This window comes from Streptopelia decaocto, assembly GCF_964273445.1.
Source record: "Streptopelia decaocto genome assembly, chromosome: 3".
Taxonomy (NCBI): Eukaryota; Metazoa; Chordata; class Aves; order Columbiformes; family Columbidae; genus Streptopelia; species Streptopelia decaocto.
The window spans coordinates 107,740,403-107,761,268 of NC_138656.1; the positions used below are offsets into that span (position 1 = coordinate 107,740,403).

At 37.1% G+C, this 20,866-nt stretch overlaps 1 protein-coding gene across 2 annotated transcripts in view; it reads right to left on the reverse strand.

Moving 5' to 3' along the window:
- The window catches only part of NBAS (NBAS subunit of NRZ tethering complex), a 190,213-nt gene that overhangs the window by 115,541 nt on the left and 53,806 nt on the right, over positions 1–20,866 (reverse strand). For both annotated transcript variants that reach the window (XM_082049168.1, XM_082049167.1), the window contains exons 29-33: positions 20,748–20,850; positions 18,248–18,471; positions 13,516–13,628; positions 9,597–9,710; positions 1,490–1,603 (exon numbers count right to left, since the gene is read on the reverse strand). In XM_082049168.1, coding sequence (XP_081905294.1) covers positions 1,490–1,603; positions 9,597–9,710; positions 13,516–13,628; positions 18,248–18,471; positions 20,748–20,850 — 668 coding nt within the window. The remainder of the gene's footprint in view (positions 1–1,489; positions 1,604–9,596; positions 9,711–13,515; positions 13,629–18,247; positions 18,472–20,747; positions 20,851–20,866) is intronic.

Genomic DNA, 20,866 nt, shown 5'->3' on the forward strand with positions numbered 1-20,866 from the left:
AAACATATTTTACTTCAGAGCATGATATTGAACACCTTACTGGAATGGCTGTAAAAAATTAAATGTAAAATATATTACTTGATATTTTAAGAAAACCTCAATTCATCCGAGATTTTTTTTCTCCATCAATCTCAAGGCAGGAAAGAGATCAAAGAAACAAATTGCATATTCCTTAGTATCTTGATAAATATGTCCCTTACTTCCATTCATGCCCTGGCATACACAAATTACATAAACAGCACAAATATTTAAGGGTTTTGATAGAAATATAGACATCTAAAAGACCTACACATCCCTGCTACCTGAAGTCACATATTTTTTACCTGTTTGAGAGGAGTACAGTGTAGAAAGAATAAGAAATTGTGGTTCCCAGAGGCATATAGAAAAGCCCTCTAAGGTTACAGGTTTAATAGTTCAGTAACTGCCTTATTACATACAGTATTTGCTGTATACATCTATTCCATGTATTTATTTATTACATATGGCAAAAATATTAGCATGTTTTTATCTTGCAAAAGGAATATCACAGCTAGGATCCATTTTCTCTGCATGAGGAGGAGATTACAGGAATCAGGCTGTCACCCCATCAGCTCCTATACATCACACATATCTTTTATCAGTAAGCCCAGTTTAAAGATATCTGTACTGTATTTTATAATGTGCACACAAGTTAGCTGGAAGCCAAAGTCAGCCCTTATTACTACAGTCTAGAATACAGATTGAAAACTAAATATAAGATCCCCATCCCAACTGGCTAACAAAATTAAAATGAACAAATGGGATAGTGACCATAGAGAAAGACTTTACACTATATGAATGAACTTTTGCAAACTGAAACACAACTTAGGAAAGATATTGAAATATATTTCCATAAAGAATCTTACTGAGAAGAAATATGACTGCATATAAATGATAATGAATATGTATGGACCAACATACATGTTTAATCTGAATAATGTTGCATATGAACATGCATTCACAAAAACATAACACTAAAAGACAGCAAACACAATTTAAACCACATGACAATTTAAACATGACAAATTAAAGCTATTTCTTTTGATTTCTTGCAATAAAAAAACATACTGAAGTAAAATTAAAAATGGAATCCTCACTGGGTTATATTTTTTAGCTTCTAATGCAAAAAATAAAGGATTATCTCAATGGCAGTATGCAACTTCAGTTGAGAGACATCAGTGAACTAAACTGATTTAGAAAAAGACAACATTGCTCCGGAAGTCACTGTGGCTTAAGCACTTTGTAGTTCCACGCCCACATGGAGTTCCTCCTCCATGACAACAGGATTTCTCATATTTCATACCACCTGCCTTCTACAGTTGACATGCTGATGTCAGCTGATTTCCACAAACAAAATGCAATTGATTTTTGAATGAAATGGACCAATCGACATATCACACTTCACAGTAAGTCAAGGTTTCTCAGGTTTCTACCACCATCATCCCATACCACCCCCATTTATTCACTTCACCTGTGGCCATGAGCTCTTGGCAATGCATACTGGCTGCTTTGTAGTCTTGGAAACTGAGAGCTTGTTCCACTAAAAGGATTAAAACTTGACCTTTTCTCTCCATCTGGTCATCTCCTGTAAGAAAAATTCAACACTTTAATTAGTTAGATGATCGGAATTAATGGTTGACTTAAGCTTCCTACTTTATTTCTTAAGAAAACTATATGCAAAAACATGAAAAGCTTGTCTTCAAATTGAAGCAGATATGAAATTATCTGCTTTTTCCTGAAGGAAACAATCAAAACAGTCATGTATTTTAAAAGTCATTGGTATCATAGCTGGCTAAAAAGAACTACACAGCATGTCCAGGTTAAAAAACAAAGAAGGAGTTTTGAAAACTGCATTTATATGATGGCCAAGTCATAGATTAAAACTGATATTTGAGGTAAAGGGAAATCTAAATTGAAATCCTGACATTGAAAAAGCTTCTGTAAACTGTAATAGAAGAATTTTGAAATTTTTAATTGTTTTCACAGGACCTGGAAGACACAGGTACCTGAAAGTACCCACCCTCATAGACCTAGCGAGTAGAACTGAAACTATTTTTTCAGGTCATACATGTATCTTGGTCACCAGAGCTCCTGGACAATGCCTCTTCCCCCAGTTACGGGTCAAAATAAACACTTCAGATACTATTGATCCCTTCTGACTAAAAAGTTTCATCCAATATCACTGTAGGAAAATGTCCTGACCTTAATTTTAATACATCAGCATTCACAGAAGAAAATCTAATCAGACAACTCATCTCCTTCTAAAAGCCAGTTATAGTCAATACAAATAACATTTATACCTGTCACTCTTTACCAGTCATCTGTTTTTTTAAGCTTTTTCCAATTTAGAATGAACACAGGAGAACGAAAGTTATTTATTTTACTGAAACCGGTTCGTCCACGCTTCTGCTCAAAATAGCGTGCATGTCCATGTACAAAATGAGAAGGTGACTAAACACGCACAAGAAAAATAATATCATGGTATTCATTTTAATTTAGGAAAGAAGGATGGCAAAAAGCTAATAAAAATGAGTGGATTTTTTTGATGCAAGCTTCTTGTTCATGTTTCCCCCTATTATTAAAAGCAATTTTACGCAGTCACTGCTGTTACAGTCATTTGAAAAGGGCACCGGTTTATGAAAGTGTATTACTACAACTCGTGAAATGCAAATATTTCAGAAGGTTAAACAGATCCGGTTCCAAAAAACATTTAAAGAGTACATGTTCTTAAATTGCATAGCTGTTATTTTTAACTCTACATTGCAGATACATCAATGCAAGCATAGCAAACTTCTTTTTAAAGCTTTCTCAAAAGAAAAGATCTAGCAATTGCACTAGAATGACATTCAGAGAAGCAAAGTTACCTTAACTATTGAACTCAATCAAGATTCCCCTAATCCCAGCACATTATAACTCTAGTCAGCTGGGAGAACAGGTTGGCTTCTCATCACTGTATCTTTTGGCCTCTTCCTCTACATAGTGCCAACACATGATGTTGCAAATTAATCACAGTCAAGGCTCCTCTGTTGCAAAATTTGCCCTCTGGAAGCTGGGAACTTCTCATCCGGGCAAAAGCAATTAGAGATGACAAAGACGTGCTTCTGTCTACTCAAGCTAAATGTGAACTGTCATTTCTATAAGCAAGAGATCCGTACTTGCCACTCACCTTCTGATGCCCACTTCACCCTGACAGCTTTTCTATTTACAGAGATGTGACTAAGTAGCAAACACAAATAAAAGGCAAGAGAAACAACCAAACTATTGTCCCTCAGATTTCAGCTAGACAAAATAATCACTGCTATCTATTACTACTTAAAAATCAGTGGGAATGGAGGGAAGAGAGGAGGAACACTTACAGAATCATTTTGTTGGAAAAAACCTTTAAGATCAAATCTAACCGTTAACCCAACACTGTAACTAAACCACATCCCGAAGAACCTTATCTATACACCTTTTAAACACCTCCAGGGATGGTGATTCAACCACTCTCTGGGCAGCCTGTTCCAATGCCTGACAACGCTTTCTGGGAATAATTTTTTCCTAATATCCAATCTAAACCTCCCCTGGCACAACTTGAGGCCATTTCCTCTCATCCTATTGCTTGTTACTTGGGAGCAGAGACCAAACCCCACCTCACTACAACCTCCCTTCAGGTAGTTGTAGTAAGGAATGCTCTTCTTCTTAACCACACTTGAGCAGTCGTATCCTGACAAGTTCCCCATTCCCAATGTTTTAGCTCATTAGCTTTGATGTAGTAGGATACATCTCTGCATGTTTTACAAAAGTGCAAGCATAAAATATAAGGATTATTCTCCTTTCAGTCCATGGCAATACTTGCTCATCTTACCTCCACTCATTTAAACTTCATTGTTCTGACACACGCTGTTACACCACAGAAAAACCATCAGCTGCAACACAACTAGTGAATCCCCCCCACGCACAGCCCGAGTCCCTTTTCACACGGCTTTCATTGCCTCTACAGTGCAGCCACTTAAAATACAACTCATCGCAGACCAGCAGCACAGTCTCACTCTTCTATTCAAACATGACAAAATTCACTGCTTCAGCTTTGTGACACCTCACTTGAAGGCATTTTCAATAATAAAGCCTTATGAAAGTGCAAGTTTTGAATCCTAAATTGTTCCCCTTGCCATTTCAACAGACATCGAAGATTTAAAAGCAAGAAAGGTTCAGTGAGAAAAAAAAACCCACACATTAAAATGGTGACCTTATTATATTACATAGTAATTCTGCATTAAGGCATAATGTTAATGTTTGACATCCAGACTCAAACAAATCAGGTTCAGAAACTGGAAAGGACACCTTAGGGTTTGGTTTTTTCCCCTTTTTACTATTTGTGAAAGTTTGTGTGTGTTCAGTTACTTCAGACAACTCCCTTCTTATGTCACAAGGGAAATGCATTTATATTCTAAGGGTTACTCCATTCAGTAAGATTTAAGTCTTCAAAGTTCTTTTCATATCCTTTTGTTACGACGTTTAGCATTCAGATAGGAGTTAATACAAGCATATATAGCATTATACCTGAAAGAAGGTTCTAGCAAGGCGGGTGTGAGTCTCTCTTCCCAAGTAACAAGTGATAGAACAAGAGGAAATCGCCTCAAGTTGCACGAGGGGGAAGTTTAGGTTGAATATTAAGGAAAAATTTCTTCACAGCAAGGGTTGTCAGGCACTGGAACAGGCTGCCCAGGGCAATGGCTGAGTCACCATCCCTGAGGGTGTTTAAAAGACCTGTACATGAGGTTCTTCGGGACATGGGTTAGTGGTGGACTTGGCAGAGTGGACTCCAACCTCAATGATTCTAGAATTCTATGATGACATATGATGATAGGAAAAACACAGACGCTCAGAAATAATGGAAAACCATTTTTTCTTGAGAAACAAAGGATGTTTCAATATAATTTCAAAGTTTGGATGCAATTTGGGCCATATAAAGGAAAAGCTTATTGAAACACTTTGAGTAAGATGCAAGCTGTATTTATGAGTAGATGAAACAACATTATCCTGAGTGGAAACCATGTGATAAAAATGTAAAAGTCAAATGGTATAGAAATTGTATTCATACTCCAGAAATTCCATATCATCTACATTTAGGAGATTGGAAACCATCCATATGGCTACTTCCACATGTGTTAAGCAAGAAAATCGGTGTTGAGAAAAGTGGATTTCAAAAATAAGCTTTGACTTAGGAATCACACAGAATCACAGAGTGTTAGGAATTGGAAGGGACCTCGAAAGATCATCCAGTCCAATCCCCCTGCTGGAGCAGGAACACCTAGATGAGGTTACACAGGAAGGTGTCCAGGCAGGTCTTGAATGCCTCCAGAGTAGGAGGCTCCACAACCTCCCTGGGCAGCCTGTTCCAGTGTCTGTCACCCTCACTGAGAAGAAGTTTCTTCTCAAATTTAAGTGGAACCTTTTGTGTTCCAGTTTGTATCCATTACCCCTTGTCCTATCATTGGTTGTCACCGAGAAGAGCCTGGCTCCATCCTTGTGACACTCACCCTTTAGATATCTGTAAACATTAATGAAGTCACCCCTCAGTCTCCTCTTCTCCAAGCTAAAGAGACCCAGCTCCCTCAGCCTCTCCTTATAAGGGAGATGCTCCACTCCCTTGATCATCTTGAAGTTACTAGATCAGCTTGTAGATATCAAAATTAACCAAATTACTGTAGAAAGCTGTGAGAAAAGAGAATAATGAACAGAACACTTTTACAGAGAACCTGACAAGAAATAGAGCAATGCTCACTAGATCTTTTTGATACACAGTAGAGAAGATGCTCCTAATTTCTGAAACATAAGCTTTTTTTTGCTCCTCTATTTTGTAAGCAAGTAATCACATAAAGTGAATTCTTTCACGCCTTTTCTTAAACGAGAGTGTGGATTAAGTGAGGATCACAAGACATAGAACAGCTCCAGCTCCCTGAGCAGGTGCAGATTTTCTGGCTGTCATGCTGAGCACGTCCTCCCTCACTCACTTTGCCCATCTGTGAAATTAAGATAATACTTGTGTGCTTACTTTACAGAGGTAGTGACGTGAGGCTTGAGTGGAGTTTACTGTCATTAATCAAATAGTTTAAAGCAATTAAGAAGCTAGTGGATATATCATTACATAAGCAATATTTTAGCTTTGATAAGTATGAATATAAATTCTATCACTCACTTCCAGTGCTGCTCTCTAAACAAATTGTATTCAGAGAACACAGCTCCCAAAGCTCTTTGAAGATGACTGTGTGCACTCTTCCCTTGTATGCATAGCAAATGCATTATTTTAGAATTGGAATTAAAATATATAAGCTCATAGGATTTTATAGGCTATATATTATATATAGTATAGCATAGTATATACTATATACACTATATATACACATGTGTAACATTTTTGAAGGTATGGCTAAATGTAGCAAGGCAGGTCTTTCACAATCAGTGACCACATGGGGTGGGGTGCAAAGAGGGGAAAATGCTGAAACAAATGCCTCCAGCTAACAGGCAAAGCACAAGAAATCACTCTGATGAAACATACACGGTGAATTGGGAACAGAAGGGACTGCAAATTTGAACACATATAACCAATACCAGTAAATATGTTCCACAACACAAAATCAGAACTTCATTTAAAGCAAAGGTAGCTCATAAATCAGGATAATTGTATAGGTAGTGAAAACCAACTAGGGACGAAAACCAATTCTTTCTTCCAGCAGGGCTTTATCTAATTCTTCATTACGCAAGTCCATAAAGTTCAATCCCTAGATTCTTTTTCAATATCCCTAACCTTCCCAATGCATCTCCATAAAACCGTTCCCTTTCATCATAAGCTGATAGAAATCAAGTTACCCTTTGCCAGCAGTTTTAAACCTGCTAACAAAGACTATCTGTGATAAAACTGGGGTTTTTTTTAAAGGTTTTCTTTTTCTAATATTCAGTTTAAATGATGAATGAAACTTAAAATCTGTAAGCATGAGCTGCCCTTTTGGCTACAAAACTAATTTGTAGAAATTAGAAATTAGTGTTTGCTACCAAGTCCTAAAAAAACTCTTAATCCTAATAATAATTAATTGTAACTCGATAACTTAAATTTTGAGTCGATAGATACACAAATAACATTTCTACATGTCTTCCTTTCAGGTTTTTTTTATACCTACTATTAAATTTTATGAGATTCTTCATTCACTGACTATGATTAAGGCAATGCCAGCATTCCACTTTAAATCTGGTTTTAAAGGTATTATTAACCTAGGTATTAAAATCATATGCAACTTTAAATTCAGTGTAAGGTTACATATTCCAGCACCCACTGGAAATACATACAGCAGTAATTCAGAAATAAAGAATTGAAGCTCTATAGACTTTCTTTAATCCGTTGGAAAAAATATTGCATCTGCATGCATGACTTAAAACAGTGATGACAATTGTGTTTTCTCTGTATGCTTTTGGATGCTCTTCTGCATACTCATCAATAGCATGGAAGTGGTATGCTGTTTACAGCTTTCAAGCCCAGAAAAACTAAAAAAGATGAAAGAAATACTGAGTTTCTGAAAATGAAAGAACCCTGTTTTCCGCAGCACATCTCCTAAGAGTTCAGATAAAATTCATATAAGTACAGATAAAATTCAGAACTATGGCCATTTTCATACTGAATTCATATGTTCCTTGTAAATTAACGACCTGTGCAGAAAATAGTATTTCTGTATAAATGACTCAGTGACAGTAAAATGGTTTTTAATCACAAAAGCTTAAAACTACTTATTTTAAAAAAACAAAACAAAACACACCACATCCACCACCACAGAAAGTCCCTACTGTAAATGTTTTTTTGCTATTTTTTCCTTTCCAATATATGTTAATCTATAACCAAAAGATAACTTTGAAAGTGATTGACTTATTTATTTACCATAAGAGAAAGGAAAAACAAGTGCCAAGGAAGTGTATTCCTTACCAAGATTCACTCTTGAAATACACTTGTACTACTAAAATTCCACACTTAGCACAGGAACCATCATTAGCATTATTCCCAAGGAATTCCCATTGAAGTCAGAGCGCCCAACACTCTTAGAATATTTAATTTGTAATATAAATAGAAGTTTTTAAATTGTTCACCTGCTTAAAAATAATCACCTTGTACATTCACCTTCTGCTTTTCTCCAGACCAGTAACCATATGGAAGAGAAAACCAGGAGGCCATGTCATTGACTGGCTCTAAATCTCTGGTTTCAGTGGTGTCTCAATAAGTGCCACTGTGATTACAGCACTAGCACACAGATATTACCACTTCAATGAGCTCTATATGAATGCCCTGAAGTTCTCTACCTAATATATATCGCCTCTCATCTTTTAGTCTCTGGAGGAAGGAGACACGAGTTTGTTGCCTCTTCACAAGTACATACCAGGGTAATGGAGATGCTGATCTACAACTCAAGGACTAGGATAACACTACTGGACAAAATATTTTGTGGTTTTAAGCACTGTGTATTTTGATTTTCCTTCTCTCATACAAAGCGAATCATTTGGATCCAAACAGAAAGTAAACCAAATATCAGCAGCATTAGCCTAAAGAACCCAGAATATTAAGAAGAAAAATTGTCAGATTTTAACTTGGTGTGGGAGGAAGCAAAGAGGAGAGGGAAAGTGCTGTATAGCAATCTTGTCTTATGAACTGTTATTGAGACAGTTTTTCCCAAAAGTCTTGGAAGTGAAGAAAAGAAAAAAAAAAAAAAGAGAAGTTATGACTGTCTTTCCAGTTCGAAAGAGAGGTGACATGGTACATGAACATAGACAGGGACTGAATCCAGCCCCACTAAAACGGCACCATCTCCCTCTCATCTGCCACCTTTCACTGCATGAAATAGGAATTTGTATTTTATATTTCTATATTCTATTTCTACATCATAAAAATACAGCATTTGCATTGTATTTGTATTTGCATTTGCACTGATGAAGTATTTTCCAAAAATCAAAAGGTTTGCCAGGCACTTTTGGTAGGCTATCAAAAAAAAACCAAAACCAAAACCAAACCAATAACCTCAGAATTCAATTCATGAAGATGTTCAGTTCCTCAAATTTATCCTCAAGATAACGTATCATTTTTAGTGCGCACAGGAGATATATGAAGCACAGACAAAAGTCTAACACCTGAAGTTTATGCATTACAGGTGACATTTTCCCTCTAACTTAAATGGGACTATTATTAAATCAAACTATCTTATTTGACAGAGACAATAAGATATATTGGAATTTTAGTACTACAAATTAACTGAAAGACGCAATAATCTCAGTCACAACTCCTCCAACTTGAAATGAGCTTTTAGTCGAAATCCAGATTAGACAGGGCTGGTTTTATTTTACATATTAGTGAAAAGTCAGAGCAGCTGACCATATCAGCTGTTTTACAGACAAAATATTTCATTTGGGTGAAATATTTCATTCCTCCCCAATGACTGCTCTTCCAGATGACTTTTTAGTGATATCCTTGAACACACATTCTAGCAATCAACTCAAATGTCCTAAAGCATAACACAAATGCATGTTGCATTGCAATTCAGTGTCTTATTAGCACAGCTTACCTGCAACCCTTAGCAAATTTGCAAGTCCCAGGAGCTTAGCAGACTGCTTATAGTTTGTTGACAACTGAGCAAGACAGTCCTTGATGAGACTAAGCCGATCGGAACACAATCGCACTGTTGAAAGAAGAGCTGGTGTTAGAGACTGTGCAGATTAACCTTACTGCTGTATTTTTGGTTACACGATGCAGACGCAGAAAGAGCGTTAGAGAGTACAAGAATGAACAAAACAATCTGAAAAACAGCCCAAAGTTACTTGCATGCAGATCCTCAATTATACCTATAAACAGAAAGTTAAAATAACACTACAATATATCCAGCCCCAGACCCTAGCAAGTCAGCCTGGGAAAGGAGGAAGAAGAGGGAGACTGACCTGAACAAAAACTTATTTTTGTTTCACGTTTTCAGACTAAATGTTTTTGAAATTAACGTGGCTAACCTTTATACTTTTCTTTTAAATAACATTTTTGTAACATTCTCAGAAAGACTTCTAAAACAGACATTAGCTTTCATTCAGAAAGTTGCAAATAAGAAATATTTTATGCTGTATTTTCTTTTAGGGTGAACATGATACATCACACAGACCGGAACAACTATCACAGGCAAACTATTCATGCTGTTTTAATGGAAATAAATATTTTCCAAGCAAGTGGAAGGATAGCCTCCAAACCACCAGGTTGTGTTAACTGTATCATGAGCAGCTTATAATTAGTACTGTGTTTCAAAAAGATTTCACCAAGAATTAAACAGTTACCTTACTTGTATAATTTAATATCATGAACTGATTTCAGTGCTCTTTTTAGCTAGTTAGTGGGTGGCTAACTTCAGGCTGCTGCTTTAAAATGGTAATTTTCATACCATGCAAGTTCTCAGAATACAGAGGAACAGCCTGCAGATCTTCCACTTCACATTCAGTAAGACATCACTGTGCACATGGGGACAAACTCTGCATTGGCATATTGGGCTCAAAATATATGATATTAGGCCTCTCAGAAAGAGCAAAGAAGCACTCGCATAATGAAAACTCTACCAATAAGTTCTGGAAATCAAATTAGACTAAAAATAAGAGTGAAGGAGTGGGAAAAGGTTACACTTTCAGTTTCATTTTTACTATTCTATCACACACATATATTAGCATGCAGCAATAAAATGTTCTCGCTCATGGACTACATAAGCAAGATTTTTTGAAATATCTAAGATAAATAAAGTAATCTGAAATAATAGCATGGGTCAAGCACTTTCATTAAAGATGGACTTTTCTTCACCTTTTATGTTAAAAATGAATCTCCAAACCAGATTTTATTAAAATACATCATAATAGTAGTTCACAACCTTAGCCCTTGAGTTTGCTGAAAATACAAGTAGGGGAGAAAGCTTTACAGAAGACTAAACATAAAAGAGCAAATAAAAGTCTATTGCTAATTCTTACTGTGGGGATAACTGATCCCCAGCATTATTTTAATAACACTCTGTCAAAGTAACTTACCTTTTAAAGGCTTTCCTTAAAATTTTAATACAATTTTAATCTTAATAAATTAATTTGATGTACATGAAAGATAATGAAGGATAAGTCAGGATCATTGGTGAAATTGCAGGAATTTCACACACTCTAATTAATCTAGATCAGTAGTATTAAACATACTGACAATGCACTATTACATTGCCACATTTTTAAACTATACTTTTATGCCCATGCTGAAAAATGTGAAGCAACTGTACTTTTCTACAGAATGAACAAACTGACTAAAAATAATTCTGCTCTGGAAGTCAACAATGCAATATTGCAAGATTTAGAAACCAGACTTATTCTCAGTCCAGAGAAGGTAAGATTGCTGAATGTCACGTATGAAGCACCAGCTCACTTTGAAGGAATACTTGGGAAAAAAAAAGGAACAAAAAGAACACCACAATAAATTCACAACAGCCACTAAAAGCATCTACTTCGTTTTCCACAGACCCACAAGTGCTTTCCATAAATCCCAATATTTCTCTGCACAATGCCAGAATAAAACAACCGTCAGCACATTTCATCAGTACTCAGTGCTCTTCTCAGCCAGTTGTTTTCAAGTGCTTTTAGCACTTGTGTTCATGAAGTTTGACATGGTTGCCCACACACCACACATTCAAGCTTCACTGGAAGCCAGGTAGATGAGCTCTCGTGTTGCTTTCACTTAGAAAAGTGGTGGGTTTTTTTTTAATAAAGTATAGCGGGTTTGCATGGCAAGGTTTCAGTAGCAGGGGGTTACAGGGGTGGCTTCTCTAAGAAGCTTCCAGAAGCTTCCCCCATGTCCACCAGAGCCAATGCCAGCTGGTTCCAAGATGGACCCACCACTGGCCAAGACCAAGCCCATCAGTGATGGTGATAGCACCTCTGAGATAACATAGTTAAGAAGGGGGAAAAAAACCAGCACAACTGCAGCAAGATAGAGGAGTTAAGAGTATGTGTGAGGAACAACTCTGCAGACACCCAGGTCAGTGAAGAAGGGAGGGGACAAGTTCCTCCAGGCACCAGAGTAGAGATTTCCCTGTAGGCCATGGTGCAGATCATGGTGCAGACCATGGTGAGGCCGGCTGTCCCCCTGCAGTCATGGGGATCCATGGTAGAGCAGAGATCCACCTGCAGCCCGGGGAGGACCCCACACCAGAGCAGGTGGATGCCCAAAGGAAGCTGTGACACCCTGGGAAGCCCACGCTGGAACAGGGTCCTGGCAGGACCTGTGCCCCACGGAAGGGACCCATGTTGGAGAAGTTCGTAAAGAACTACAGCCCATGAGAAAGCTTCACGTTGGAGAAGTTCATGGAGGACAGTCTCCCGCGGGAGGGACGCCAGGCTGGAGCAGGGGAAGAGTGCGAGGAGTCCTCCCCGTGAGGAGGAAGGAGCGGCAGAGACAACGTGTGATGAGCTGACCACAACTCAAGTTTCCCATCCCCCTGCACTGCTGTGGGGAGGCGGCAGAAAAATCAGGAATGAAGTTGAGCTTGAGAAGAAGGGAGGGGTGGGGGAAAGGTATTTTCAGATGTAGTTTTTATTTTCTCATTATCCTACTCTGATTGGATTGGTAATGAATTAAATCAGCTTCCCTGAGCCAAGTCTGTTTTGCCCATGTCAGTAAATGGTGAATGATCTCTCCCTGCCCTTGTCTTGACCCATGAGCATTTAGTTATATTTTCTCTTCCCTGTCCAGATGAGGAGGGGAGTGACAGAGCAGCTTTGGTGGGCACCTAGTGTCCAGCCAGGGTCAACCCACCACAAAGCAATTATAATAATTTTGTTAGTTTGTCACAATCTATAAGCAATAAAATATATTGTAATATATTCCATTTTCCCCTTTATCTCATTGTCTATAATCATCCTTTCTTTCCAACTTCTGTCCAGCAACTTTCCACACCATTGGAATCAGAGCTCCAAAACAGATTTGAAGTTTTACACAAGTCATCAGGAGAAAGACCTTGTAAAAGCTCACTTCCATTGTCATAGGGTTTTATATAACTTCAAAATGAAACAGCCCAGTGAAGACATGAAAACTGCCTATGCATGAAGTACCACTCTCTCACCTATTATTTTAAAGCTCATCAGCACATGAACAAGTGCAGATTATCTTGTAAATAAAAGGTGAACTCAAACTATTTCTTCTGAAGTCACCAGGAGCTTCAGATACTCAGTACTCTACCTACTAAAAAGTCTTGCTATAATAAAAATAAGTCCCAAAACACAGATACCATATGCAGACATCCTTCTTATCTCACATCAGCTGAAAAATGTTTTTTTAAAAAATAATTTTTTGGTATGTGCTTGTAAGCTGTTTGGAGGCAGAGAAGGGACCCTTTAGTTTACTCGTGCAACACTCATACAATTACCATTTCTTATACTATTTATGCCTGCAATTCAAGTAGTCATATAAAGAATAAAAACATACAGTACCTTGTAACGGTAATATTTTCACACCAAATTCTTCAAGGTAGCCAAGAGCACGAATGAGATCTAGCTCCTCCTGAATAGCACTTGGACAGTCTATAATAAGTTGTAGACAGCACCTAAACAGGAAGGAAACAATTTTTTCTAAAATAGGTTGAATACATTCAAAGTTAAATTTGTGGGGTAAGCTCATCTGTGAGTTAAGAAAACAAAACAAAACAATAATTTACTGTGCTTATGAAATGTCAAAATACCAACTAGCCCTGTAGGACACATGGAAAGTGTTTGGCACTTTTTCTCTGTTACAGCTGGCTAAACATTGTAACAAAATCCTATTATCACAATCTTCTTCACCTAGGTGCAACAGGAACATTTAAATGCCTAAACACTCTTGAATTTAACACATAAAAAAAAAAATCATCTTTACTACAGTTAAGTTTATTTAATATTATATGGACATAATAAGCCTTTAGGTTTTGTGTGTGGGTTTGTTTTTTTGTTTGTTTTGTTTTGTTTTTTGGGGGGGAGGACTTGGTTGGTTTGGTTTGGGTTTGGTTTGCTCTTGTTTATATAAAACCTGCATTCTGGTAGAGTGTGTTCATATATAGTTTTATTAATACATGCTTAACAAAAATTCACATGTGAGACAGTCTCAATGATTTAAAATGGCTCAATTCATCATGACATTAAATCAGGAAATTATTTCATTTGTGCATTTTGTCATGCAGTTTTTACCTCTAGATGTTGATTAACAAATAGACATTTTTACATCAAAACTAAAATTGTATGTTAGCTACATTCCCATCTGAACTTGTCACATTTTTCAGGATCACTGACAAACATTTCAGGGTGAAGCAGAGATTAAAACAGGAGTAGAAGGAAAGAGAACGAGCTTAAGAGACAATAAATACGCTCCACCTAACACAACTCATACAGGAAGGCTACTAGGAGACCTACACACTGTGATAATCATTCATGGAAATAAGTTACCATGAAATAACTGGTTGAAGGAAAGTCTGAGAAGGACCAAAACATCTTGCTAAACAGCATAAACACATGGTCACACATTCATAACAAGCGTTCCAGCTATACACTGCATATTTTGAAATATCACCATGAAATCATAAGATAAAAATTGACCATGGGGCCCTTATAAGATATCAAAACCAATGACACTTTCTATCTCCAGAGCCTGCTAATGGAAAAGACTCTCAAAGACTGGGAGGGAAGGCAAAAACAAACAAACAAACAACACACAACAAACACACAAGATGGAAAAAAAAAAAAAAAAAAAAAATCAAACAACAATAACAAACCCACCATGCAACAAACTAGTAAATAAACCCTGACTTTATGACATTAAATGAGTTTTTCATAGTGATTATAAAACCATAGCATGGTTTGAATTGGAAAGGATCTTTCAAGGCCATTTAGTCCAACCCCCTGCAACGAGCAGGGACATCTTCAACCAGATCAGGTTGCGCAGAGCCCCATCCTACCTGGCCTTGGATGCTTCCAGGGATGAGGCATCTACCACCGCTCTTCCTTATATCTAATCTAAATCTCCCCTATTTCAGTTTAAAGTTACTACCCCTTGTCCTATCACAACAGGCCCTTGTAAAAAGTCCCTTTCCAGCTTTCTTGTAGGTCCCCTTTAAGCACTGAAAGGCCGCTATAAGGTCACCCCAGAGCCTTCTCTTCTCCAGGCTGAACAACCCCCAACTCTCTCAGCCTGTCCTCACAGCAGAGCTGTTCCAGCCCTCTGACCATTTCTGTGGCCTCCTCTGGCCCCTCTCCAACAGATACATGTCTGTCCTGTACTCTGGGCTCCAGAGCTGGATACAGGTGGGGTGTCACCAGAGCAGAGGGACAGAATCACCTCAACCTGCTGGCCACACTCCTGTTGATGCAGCCCAAGGTAGACTGGCCTTCTGAGCTGCAAGTGCACATTGCCAGCTCATGTCCAATTTTTCAACCACCAGGACACCCAAGTCTTTCTCCACAGGGCTGCTCTCAATCCTTTCATCCCCCAGCCTGCACTGATACCAGCGGTTGCCCTGACCCAGGTGCAGGACCTTGCACTTGGCTTTGTTGTACCTCAGGAGGCTGGCATGAGCCCACTTCTCTAGCCTGTCCAGGTCTCTCTGGATAGTAACCCATCCCTCAGGCATGTCACCTGAATCACTCAGCTGGGTGTCATCTGCAAACTTGCTGAGAATGCACTCAATCCCACTATGTCATTGACGAAGATACTAAGCAACACTGGTCCCAGCACAGACCCCTGAGACATACCACTTGTCACTGATCTCCAGCTGAAAATTGAGCCCTTAACCACTATTCTGTGGATGCAACCATCCAGCCAATTCCTCATCCACCAAACAGTCCACCCATCAAATCCGTATCTCTCCAATTTAGAGAGAAGGATGTTGTGGGGGACTGTGTCAAAGGCTTTACAGAAGTCCAGATAAACATCCATAGCCCTTCCCTTGTCCACTGATAAAGTCATTCCACCACACTAGGTTGGTGAGGCAGGGCTGTCCTTGGTGAAGCCATGCTGGTTGTCTCAAATCACCTCCCTGTCCTCCATGTACCTCAGCACAGCTTCTAGGAGGATCTGTTCCGTGATCTTCCCAGGCACAGAGGTGAAGCTACATTACAACAGCAAATAACTGGACTGCTGACCCAAAAATCTGTTCCAAATAACAGTGTATTTTGTTCCTGCTGCCCTGAAGTGGAGCTTCTCACCTGCAAAACCCAAGCAAGCTCTGCCTCTCCTTCAGGAGGGCTCCTCTCCTACACATAGAGGAAATCCCACCACTACAGCATCCTCTCCCCATAAAACTAAGTAGCTAATAGAGAGATTTAACTGCGGCAATTATATGCATACAGATAAAATTCAGTTGTAATTTGGATATTATAACATTCTTGCACTTGCTTCATTGTGATCACAGCTTTTGCACTGTATATCTAGTAGCCCTGGTGTCCAAAATGTAAAAATGCTCAACTGATTTTAAAATGATAACTATATCTATCTAAATATTCAAATATTTGAAAAGAAAAATAAAATTTAAAAAGCTAGTGACTCTTGGGCCCTTTAGGCCTCCAACGCAATTATTTACTGCTTATAATCACTCTAGGTAATGACATTCAAACTGTGTTTTCAATAAAAAGGTAGAAATAGATCCAGCATTATAAAATTAATACTGTAAAAGTGACTGTGTTCCAACTTACATCTAATGCAATAATGCCTTTACTAAGAAGCAAACAAAAAAAAAAAAAAACAACCCACAAAAATAAAAAAAAGCCTCATCATATATATTTATGTGTGTGCATTTGGGATGAGAGACAGGAAGAAGCTGAGACTGATTAGGGAGAATAAAAATGCTTTTTCAGTCATTTTCCAGTTAAGTTATGGAGAACATAACCATCACTCAAGGCAAATTGCAAAAGTATTCTTCCTTCAGTCCCTAACAGAAAATACACGATTTGTCAATCCATAAAATTTTACAGTGGCAATATCTCACTGAGGAAAACTTTTAAACTTCATTTTAAAAAGGATAATTAATTACAAACAGTTTGACTGTATTACTCTAGTTGGTACTCGAAAAAACCTGGAAACGTGTATGTACCAACCATTATGGCTCAAGATGAATTCATATCTTGAGGGGAAGAAAAATTTAATCTTTTTCTTGTAATTAGTAGGTAAGTGTACTCATGTCTAAGTGAAAGTAGCACTTTATAAAGACATGTCTTCCTTTGTAGTTGAAACATAAATAGTTTTGTTTGGTTATGGGATTTTGGTTGGTTTTTATGGGTTTGTGTTTTGGTGGTGGTGGTTTTTTTTTTTAGTAAACACCTTAAGGAAAAAGTAAAAAAAAGTAAAACTCATTTGGATTAATGCATAACAACAACAATGAAACAGCACATTCTTAGAGTAAAAGGGAAAGGCTGGAAATATTAAAACATGCCTGTATTTTACATATTTATGGTAAGCGAAGGCAATCAATCTTCTATAGAGGCAATAGCCCATTATTTTACCTATCTGCATCTAAACTGTGAAAGAAAATATTTCCATATCTAAATCTATAAAAGAATGAACACCCACACTGCAACCTTACAAGGCTGCTCTATGCCTGAACTCCTTTCTAAAGAATTATTTGGCTTATTTCTTAATGTAAAAAAAAAAAAAAAAAAAAAAAAAAAAAGACAGCCTCAAATGAACTCTCAGAACTGGGAAAGACCAAAGCAATAAAAGAAATTAAAGAAGAGGCAAAACACTATTTTCTCTTGTGATAGTTACTGGGGGCCACATTTGTGGTTCAATACCGTAACACGGAAAAGGTTCATTTGACACACACAAAAAGCTTCTTATCCACAGAGAAAGACTTGCATATTTCTTCTTCTTCAACCTGAATTCTGTAACAGATCATTCCAGCAACCAGGGGCAGCAATGGTGTACACTCACACCACGCAAGGCAGAGAAGAAGAAAAAAAGCAAACAAACAAAAAACAAACCAAAACAAACAAAAATAAACCCACAACAAAAGACAAACGAAAGAAATCAATCAAACAAAAAAAAAAAAATCTTACAGAAGCCAAAGATATTGTTTCCATTTACCATGTAATTTTACGTGAAGATAAACCCACATAAGATTCACCCCCTTTTATAGAGAAAACGAAATAACGGTTTACATTAAAACAGTGACATATGTATTTACATATCTAATGGTAAACATACCTGGCCAAATCCATACAGCTATCAGTCAAACTTGTTGAAGAATTAAAATATTCTCTGCCAGCAGCCAAAACTAGTTCAATACTTTTTGCATAGCTGACCCGGTACTGTGACTTCCCTTTGGATGAACTTGGTAGATCCACAGACCCAATACTGCAGTGCATCATTTGCCCAGCCAAGTGGATATTGTCTATATTGCTTGAGCATAAAAGACTTTCTGTGAATATCTAAAAGAAAGAACAATAATTGAATGATCTGCAGCAGCAGCTTCAAGTAAGCTTATCTGCATTGTATGGAATCAGCCCCTTTGAATAAAAGGATCTTTGAAGTCAAAAGAATATATTCAGTCCAAGAAGTAACATGTACCAGGGAAAGTATTTCCACGATTCATTTAAATAAAGCTCAAGTTAACTAGTAGTGAGTTATTTCTACTTCCTGCAGAAAAAAAAAAAAAAAAAAAAGCTTATTAACTGCCTTTTTACAGTATGACTTAGAGATCAGAAATTATTTATACCTACATTCTGAGGTGTTAAAAGGGTGTTAGAATCTGAAAAGGCAGCTCGGTAATAAGGCCTTAAAACCAACAACATGAGAAGAAATTTTGTATCCCCAAAGAAACTAAAAATATTTAGAACTGAGCATATAAGATGCTTTTTTAAGTTTCAATCAAGACTCTTTTCAAAGAATGCATACTAATATAATGCTGCATCTGCCACAAAACACCTGTTACTTTCAGGTCAAAGTTTTACCCACTTTAAGACACTAAAAATCTCAATTCCTTACTTTTTTTTTTTTTTAATTACTGTCAGCATTGTCCTAATGAAGAGCAACACATGCATTTAATCACTTCAGAAAATATCGCAGTTGCAACAATATCACCTTTATCAAAGGTTTTAAATTTCATAACAAATTCAAGAGAACGAATGTATCACAGAAGAGCCAGGTTCGAAGAGACCTTGAAAATTCATCTGGTGCAACCTTTTGTGGGAAAGGGGGAACTGATGAGACCACCCAGCACCCTATCCAATTGCACTTTGAAATTAAAATGTTTCTTCACTATGAAGAACCTTTCCAAACCATCTCATGCTCCAGAAAGGAATACAGTTCAGGGCATCTTAAAACACATAATACAACTGGATCATCTTCCATTTCACAATAGTTTAATCCTCAATGAACAGTGAAAGCTGGAAAGAATGACAGCTGAACCTTCTTCCTTAAAGATCACGTACATACAATTTACCTCTCTCAAAATTCATGGACATTAAGTCCCTCTTACAGAGGACAAGATTCACTTTCTGTGCAAGCAGACTTGAGTAAGCATCATGCTAAAAAAGATCCCAATACAAACCTCACGTGACTGTAAATCCTTACTGCCTCATCCATTTCTCAAAGTATAATTGTGTGACAGCTCTACATTTCAAAGCATTTTCAGCATTCCTAGATCATTTTTCAAAAGCCCTTGTTGTGTTTTTTTTTAAAATCACATAATACAGAGGTTAAAAATAATTAAATATTAATTAAAAACTTACATTAAGATCAGAGTAAAGCAAATGCTATTATTTTCAGAGTACTCTAGTACTGTAATTCTTTAAAATGCACTTAAGAAAAAATTCCAAGTACACTAAGCCTTAGCCTATCACAAAACCATGAACATGAAATACATCCCACTTCTCTTTGAGCAACTTCAAATTGTACAACTACAGAGTGATTTTTTTTATATATAAGTGCATTGCTTTTTTCCTACAATTTTATTTTCTAGTTTTCTTTCTAAACTTCTCCCAAGAGCTAATCAGATTCGTAGCCCTAAGCAATTAAATCTGTTGACTGTAATAATACTTACTCTTAAAAGAAAATGCGACTATTTAAACACCAGTTATAGAGGACACAGCACTGTTTCTGTAATAAACTGCAGTATTTTAAAGTGGAAAAAGTAGATAAACAATACAGGTCACAGCAAATTCTGCATCAGTCTAATAGCTGTCCTTCGCAAATATGAATGACATGGGTTTGGAGTTTATACACATGCTAGGGTTTTTTTTTTCCTTCAATGAAACTGGATTTTTCATCTCACATTATTTTACTTCAAGTGCAAGCAGTAGAAAGTCCATAGTCCTATAATGATATCAGATAATATTAACAAACCAGAACTCCATGTTAAATAAATGCTTGGTTGAAGATAATATTTAGCTAAAAGGTTGTTTATTTTCATTAGGCTTAAGTGTTTGTTAATAAACACATTTGTGCATAGAATTACAAAGTCTCAAGAAACTGACTCAATTTTTAAAATGTTGAATTCTACTAAAAGATACAGAGGATATTTAATAGAAGAGCTTTTAATTTTTTGAATTAACACTGGAAGATTCTAATTTGAATGAAAATACCATAAAAGGGCCAACAAACAACAAAGCAGCATAACACATGAAAACATATTTACATTTGTGTGCAACAATATGAAATGAGAATTTGTAGCTTACTTAGGACACAAATCAGTAAGAAAACTCACCTCATAGCAAGTATCTGAATGCAAGCATGTATATACTTTCTGTTGCATGTCTAACATATCCTGGAGCAACTCCTTCCAGTGTGTCTCACTGACTGGTGGTTGCCTACAAACATTTTTAA